Source organism: Macrobrachium nipponense, chromosome 3 (assembly GCF_015104395.2).
Source record: "Macrobrachium nipponense isolate FS-2020 chromosome 3, ASM1510439v2, whole genome shotgun sequence".
Classification (NCBI taxonomy): Eukaryota; Metazoa; Arthropoda; class Malacostraca; order Decapoda; family Palaemonidae; genus Macrobrachium; species Macrobrachium nipponense.
Window position 1 is genome coordinate 94,109,438 of NC_087202.1, and position 8,097 is coordinate 94,117,534.

At 36.4% G+C, this 8,097-nt stretch overlaps 1 protein-coding gene across 2 annotated transcripts in view; it reads left to right on the forward strand.

Moving 5' to 3' along the window:
- Positions 1 to 7,567, forward strand: part of LOC135221894 (uncharacterized) — a 242,643-nt gene extending 235,076 nt beyond the window's left edge. Inside the window, exons 5-8 of one of the 2 annotated variants that reach the window (XM_064259870.1) lie at positions 3,098 to 3,259; positions 4,048 to 4,161; positions 4,328 to 4,448; positions 4,928 to 7,567. In XM_064259870.1, the coding sequence (XP_064115940.1) occupies positions 3,098 to 3,259; positions 4,048 to 4,161; positions 4,328 to 4,448; positions 4,928 to 5,547 (1,017 nt within the window). In that variant the 3' untranslated portion in view covers positions 5,548 to 7,567. The remainder of the gene's footprint in view (positions 1 to 3,097; positions 3,260 to 4,047; positions 4,162 to 4,327; positions 4,449 to 4,927) is intronic. The other variant, XM_064259871.1, reaches the window with a different exon arrangement.
- The last annotated feature ends 530 nt before the right edge of the window (positions 7,568 to 8,097 follow it).

The following is an 8,097-nucleotide window of genomic DNA, read 5'->3' on the forward strand; positions in this document are numbered from 1 at the left end:
AAAATAAGTTGGATTTTCCCCTTGTTATTATTGTTTTTCCGGTCGTTTAAAATAAAATGTATTTTCCCCACTTTAGCTTTTCGACGTTGTTTCATAAATCTTCCGGCGTTTGAAGAAAAAGTCCCGAACCTGATTAGGGTAGTCGAGCGAAGTGTTCTGGTTCATTACTCAAAATCCGTCCGCGTCAGCGCAAAGGTTTCGGGTTTCGTTTCCACATGGTGAGTCCGCGCATGCGTCTTTTGCCGGATCTCAGATGAAGGTCGACGCATCGGAACATTAGGTAATAATGATAATGGCACTGGCAAATGGAATGAGGTTGCTGGCCCATATCGATGACCAATCATATGATCACGAATGCTTATGAACAAGTGCTTCGATTCGATAGATTCCAGCACTGATCGGCTCCAGTTTTTTTTATTCTTAAACTTGCCTAATCGAAATACCCGTAAAGTCAACATGCATATATTTTGAATCCTCTCTTGTCACGTATTCTTCTTCAACTCAGTCATGAAAGTTTATACACTCAGGACGGATGTTATATATATCATCATTTTGAGAGAGCTGTATGAGCTGGTAATGGCTGCATTATTAGGAAATGTAATCGTTGAAGAAATGAGTGCTTCAGAATAAGCATAATAATCAAGGAATCAGGCTTCTATCATCGTTTCCACTTGCGTAGCGCTTAGATCCAATAACGACTCTTAATGTCCAAAGAGGAGAGCCTGAATCCGCAGAAGGCTCCAAATTCATCTCAAAATCCAGTCAACTTATCCTTAGAACATATCACAGTTCCTAAACAAAATTCCACCGAAAAACCTCGTGGAGATCAAATCTGGCGGACGTGCAGACTCGAATAAGCGAATCATATCCCGTCCATTCTTGGGCAAAATACTCATCATTTCAGACGGGAAAAAACGAAAGGGGAAATGAGGTCGGGAAGATGACCCATAAGAACGAGTCTTCAAGAATAGAAGACGAATCTTATTCACTTAGCACTCGAGGGTGTCAAATTTACTTGACACTCGAGGGTGTCATATTTATGGCACCTCCGACGGCCACATGAGGAGTGAGTGAAACAGGGATTATCATCCTCATTCTTATGTCCTCCACCTTCCTCCTCATTATCACTGTTGCTGTTCTCGAAGACGTCCGTCTGTAGCTTCATCATCAGTAGTTCGATTCTAGTGGATAAGTCTCCAGTATTATTATTATTAATTCATAATGAGCAAAACTTAAGCAGAAGTAGCCTAAAACGCAATCAACATTCAGCACAAACTTCCATGGGCAGAATGACCGTATTAAAAAAAAAACTATATATATATAGACATATATATATGTATATATATATATATATATATATATATATACATATATATATATATATATACTATATATATATATACATATATATATATATATATATATATATATATATATATATATATATATATATATATATATGAGAGTCATTCAAAATTCCATGTCCAAATAAGGCTTGTGAAAATGACATCTTTAACCAAACATAACGAGCAAGTATTGCAAATATGATCATTCAACCTAACAACCCAACCCATTATAAGGGTATATAATATGCAGACCGAGCTTCGTAAAAAGAAAATAAATAAAATAAAAATCCAGTATCATCTACCTGACTAAATCAGTCCAATTAGAGTCAGCTGAGGCCATTTGGGGCAAAACAGATCTGTATCTAAAATCATGGCGCTTTAGTTACGTTAAATCATGCTGGTAAACGTTGAAATTAATTCCGTCTTGGTTAAGATCATACCCATAGCTAAGGCCAGGCCTAGGGCATAGGCGGTCTCTCCCTCGTAAACTGACTCGGGTTCAGCTGCCGTTAAATGACGTAAAATGACGTTAACTGGTGCTAAAAACGCCGAGAGGCTCTTCTTAAAATGAGAGATCCCGAGGAACCCCAAGTGCTGAGGTTATTGGAGGTATATTAAGGGAATATGACAGACGATAAACAGAAGTTCAAGTCTAAGGTTTTGTGGTTAGGACGGTTTTCAGGGAACGTTTCGTTTTGAGAGAGAGAGAGAGAGAGAGAGACGAGTAGAGAGAGGAGATTCTCTTTTAGGGTAAGCAAAACTACCACAGAATGAGCAAGGTGATAAATATAGATACGTAGTTTGTAGTTTATACGATTTATCGTTCGCTTTTTCATTAGAAAAATTATTTTTTTAATGGTAATTTAAGGAAAACATATACAAATCACCTTTCCCCTCATTAAGCTTTCTTTTAAGAGTCTATGGTTGAATAAAGTCATACACACATATGTTATTATATTACGCACACACACACACCCAAAATATATATATATATATATATATATATATATATAATTTTTTAATATAATTTAAAAATATATATATATATATATATGTATTATATATGTATATATATACATATATATATATATATATATGTATAATTATAATATATATTATGCATATTATATATATTATATAATATATATATATATATATATATATATACATACGTATATATCGTATTTACATACTACATACACGCATTCCATAATTTAAGAACAATCAGAATACAAGTGGTTACAAAAGGGAAAGGTTGGCATTCGACCTAAAAGAGTCTACACCAACTTCTTCAGGAGTCTGGAAGCAGGGATATCAAAACAACCTATCTGTAAGAAAGACTTTCCCCCTCTGAAGGCCCCCATCCGGGACATTTCCCCCAGACCTCCTCCAAATCTTCGTTAATCGCTCAACATCCCATGGACCAGCTGGCAGAAGAAGAAATTAAAATAAACAGCCTTCCGGATTAGTAGATTAACTCGACACAGACACTGAACAACAAACACTTCATGAGCAAATATGAGAAAACCTGAACCAACGGGCTAACGGGGATAGAGAGAGAGAGAGAGAGAGAGAAGGGGGGGTTGGATTGTTGGCGATTTCAATATCTTGGGTTACTTAACTTTGTGAAGTATTAGTTACCATTGTATCTTTATTCCTTCCTCGTAATAGCATTTAGCCCTAGCTGAATTGAAGATTATTATTGTTATTATCAAACTCCAATAAAGCTATTATTGTTTTATTATGTACAGTTCAAGGGATGCACCAAGGCCTTCTCACGCTTGGAGAATCTCAAAATCCACCTGCGCAGCCACACCGGGGAGAGGCCGTACATTTGCATATACCCGCACTGCATGAAAGCCTTCTCCAACTCTTCGGACAGAGCCAAACACCAGAGGACGCACTTGGACGCTGTAAGTATAACTAAGGAAGTTTGACTGATTTAGCCGAAGAGTCTGAGTCCCTCCCTATTTTTATCTAGTGCCACCGTTTTCTTTTCTCCGGGTCTGGGCTAGTTGAAAGCAATGGAATGTCCGTTCCACTGGCCCCTCCATGAATATATATATATTATACGAACAGGCTTCAGTTCTAAACCTTGTTTACCAAGTTCCTCCTTATATTTGTCAAGTGTCCTCAAGGCCATCATTGAATCAGAGTTAAATAAATACCACTTCAGTAGACCAAGTACAATTGATTTAACCCAATGGCTTGAGTTAACGAAGTGTCCCCGTGAGATAACAAGTAATCACTTGGATAATCAAGTAGCTAGGACTTAGCCTAACCAAGTACCCACTGCGTTATCCAAGTATCCCTACTAATCTGTCTTTATAATGGTTTAAATACAGACGAATGAGTCGTAAAATGTTACACAACATTCTATCACTAAGAAGTATATTATGATCCTGAAAAGAGTAAAACAGAAGTCAGACATTAAAGGTCAAAAGTAGATATCAATTTAATGAACGTTTTGGCAATAATTCACACACTGACTATAAATCTATGTAGGTGTAGTATATATATATATATATATATATATATATATATATATATATATATATATATATATATATATATATTGTTGTATTTTTGTTCCTATTATCTTCTCTGTTTTCTATACTCAGGCATTCATTCTTTAATAATAATAATAATAATAATAATAATAATAATAATAATAATAATAATAATAATAATTGTGTTGCAGAAACCATACGTGTGTTCGGTTCCCGGATGTAAGAAGAGATACACCGATCCATCCTCTCTTAGGAAGCATGTGAAGAATCATTCGGCGAAAGAGCAAGCTCTTGCAAAGAGAAAGGTAAAGGAGAGAGAGAGAGAGAGAGAGAGAGAGAGAGAGTTTTACATAGAATCGTCTGAAATAATGCATTCAGTATTACATTAGTAAGACGGTGCATTGGCATCGTTTTTTAGGCTTCGTTGTTAACCTGCAAAAGTTAAACCTCTTCTCCATCTTCCCATAACAGATGAGGTCGAACGAAGAAGACGAATACCAAGGGTCATCACCAAACTGCCTTATGTCTAATTCGGGCATTGCCCTTGAAAATGAAACCAGTGTCATGGACCACAATTCTTTTCCGTACAGCGGTGAGGACTGTTACATCTTTCGTTCATTTTCCGAATTCAAATGCAATATTTAAAACGATTTAATGATACTTATGAAATACTAATAAGTTTGGTTTACTTTTCATCTATGTGTATATAATTCAATTCATTGGGTATTTTGTCTTTAAATATGTTCTTCAGTTAAAATTCTCGTCTTTGGGTATTTGTGTATATAATATATATATAGATATATATATATATATATATATATATATATATATATATATATATATATATATATATATATATATATATATTTATGCTTATTTGATTCCTTCCGGGGTGAATTATTCATGGCCTTCGGGTTTGTTTGATAATAATAATGAGAATTCTAGTAACGCACCATACATGGTTTTCAGAGTGACATGTAGATCGAAATTTAATAACCTTACATACTAAGATGTTGCAAAGTGAGACTTCCAATAATTGTTGACAAGGTCCTTTCGGTGTGTTTTCCCCAGACAGTGTCGTCCCCGAGCGTGGGCCCCGGGGATGTGGTTCGCTTCAGTCTCCGATGCCATGTACTGTCTCGACGTCCCTCGGGGGAGAGCTGTCAGATGGCGCTAGGAATGCCGGAGACCTTAGTACCGGAATTCTCGCAGGAGGACCTAGACGCATGGGTCAGCATCATCTGAGTTACGCTCAGCAGCAACAGCAACAAAGTCCCCTCCATCACACAACAATGATGTCGAATGAAGTCCTCATGTTTGCTGGCCACGACGGTTGTCAGTTGCCGCCGCATCAGCAGCAGCATCAACAGGTTCAAGACAAAATCCTGCTCAGAGAAGACGAATGTCAGGTGCTGTATGGCCAGCACACGCCACCTCCACCGCCCCATCAGCAGATAATCTGTACAAATGAACGATCTCAGTCGATTTTTGATTCTCCACCACCGCCCTATTGTCAAAACCAGGATTTTGTGACCACTCATGGGAGTGGAGATCCTTCGGTACGGTTACCTTATACGATAGTTACCTCTTCTTCTAGTCTGCCTTCCTTTACTGCACCTCACTACAGCTTACAGCAGCAGCACTATCACACGCAGCATATGCAGCAATATTCACCTCAACAGGGTACTTGAAGGTTTCGTTCTCGCCAAGGCAAGTCAAGGATTGTAGGGGTAACTCTGAAACAGTTACCTATAATTCTCTCCTCTCACGAGTGAGAACACTTCCCTCGCAGCTCTTCCCTGGTTACCAGGGGGGAAACTTGGCAATTCATGACAGCGTATGTCTGTGATTTCCTGGTGCTAGTCAAGCAAATCGTTTCTTGAGAAAGTCAAGATGGAACTGACGACTGTTGACCCACAGATTTCTTCAAGTTTCAGAGGATGAGGAATTAGATGTATTTGTCAATACATTAATTTAATGCTACAAATATCACCATCGATAAAATCTGCTGGAAGCGTAATTTTTCATATCTGGAAACGAACATGCACAAACACTCAAAAGAATTTACTTTCTACACAAATAATGTGTTGGTGACATGTTGCTGAGCTTAATTCAAAATCTATTTGAAAGATGTGCTCCTTGGATGAATGTAAAATGGACAAGCGGAGTAAGACTTGAGTTATTCCGTGAATTTTGGTATTGCCTAACTGTTTCCCCATCATCATTTTTTGTCAGAGTGAAACTTAAATGCCAAAGACAGTTGTTCGGATTATCTTTCACCTTGTAAATCGGGAAAATAATTACAGTTCAGTGGAAAATTGTGGAACATGAATATCCTCGGCAAACGATGAAATACTGGTAAAATACATGGTAAAATTTCTCGTTATGTAATCAATTGAAGAGATTACATATGTGAACTTTAAAAAAAAAAAAAAAAAAAAAAAAAAACGCAGGCCGAAGCAATGCAGAACCCGTTGTCAGGATGTATAGCTTTGAGGGGATGACGAAGTTTGCGGACAAGCCTCATTTTTGTGCAATAGAAAGTACATTAATTGGAATTATTTATATGATTTTCTTGCTTCAGTGAAGTCTTAGTGATTATTTTCAACGAGGCAAGTTGGATTAGGGCCAATTGCATTTCAGAGCACTCACTACATTTCTAAAACCGGATGACATAAATAACTCTTCCAAAACTTCTCAAGGTGCTAGATGTCTGCTTTCTTTTTCTACAATGTGTACATATAGTACAAACTGCTTTTTGTAAAAATCGTGTACTTGACTTATTACCTAGATACCTTAAGTGCCATTTTATGGGAGATTTTAAGGGAACAGATACATGTTATCCAGTATATTTATCTCTACATGTTGTGCAATTTATGTTTTTGCTGAAGTGATTTCTTTGCTCAGTGAATTGGTGAACGAAATTTTCTGTGATTATTGTAAAGAAGGAAGGAAAATGAAAGAACAGTATACAATACAGTTGGTGTTTGTCTTTCAAATGTTTAGAGATTTCTCGTCATTTCTTTGTGGTTTGCAATTTTTGTTCTGTTGCCTCAAAACCCGTTGCTAGCAGGCAAAAGCCACAGCTCTGTGGAGTAATGCAAGATCGTCCTTAAATCAGTGTAGCGTCAATAACTTTTATGTCTTGTTGATGGCAGGTACCAACCGGTGTTACCCGCTTAAAACTGTGTGAAATATTAACATCTTGATGCCGGCAGCCAGTAAAACAGTTACCGAATTTGAAATGTAATATTGCCGGTCGGCAAAGCCTGTTCGATAAATATGACTTGTCACTACAAGTCATATTTATCTTATAATGCTGGCAGCCAACAAAAGGTTATATAATAGATACACGTACTAAAAATTCCTTTGTTGCTTTCAGCCAACAAAATATGATGAGATAGCATTATACCAGTCTATGATGCTGTATTAATAATCTGGAAGGCCCTTCAACTGTAAGTAGTTTTGTTATGTGGTGACTGACCGTTACTGCCACTTTTCATTTATCGAAACCATCCCAAGGAAACACGATGATGTATATTTTATGCAGTTTAGTTTTCATTTGTTTGTGATTAGTGAGACTTTACGTTTGGAAATAGGAAAGTTAAGAAGTAATACAAAAATATTATTTCCTAACTGTTTTCTGTGCAAGATTAAGTCTTTACTTGGTTTATACTCACGCATATACATGTACCTATGGCCATCAAAAGGATAAGGATAGACTTATATATAGTATATGTATATATATATATATATATATATATATATATATATATATATATATATATATATATATATATATTGCAGTATAATCTTTAAGAAGACCATTCTGACAGAAAGAAGTGTGGTGGGCGTTGAAGAGCCCCACCAGCGGGATGCTCCAACTCATAAGTGCTTTCATTAGGTTTAGAGCCTCGTTGTTCTTCTTGTGCAAACAGCAAGTTACCTTTTAGATTATTTTTGTAAATGTGGTGTAATGTTTTGTGAATAAAACAGTTGTAGTTTTGTGATAAGATAATAAAATGGACAAGTTTACTTTTGTGTTCTCTATAACCCCACTCTTGTTAACCTTTGTGTACCATGTCAAATTATTATACGTAGTATGTATGTGCAAAGTAATCTCATTTTTAACCGAAGTGACCAGTTTGGTAAAAATAGTTGTAGGTAAAAATAGTTGTGATGTAGACTAACTAAACTGAGAAGATAGGGAATAAAAACTATTGTTCATAAAAGAGGTCCAG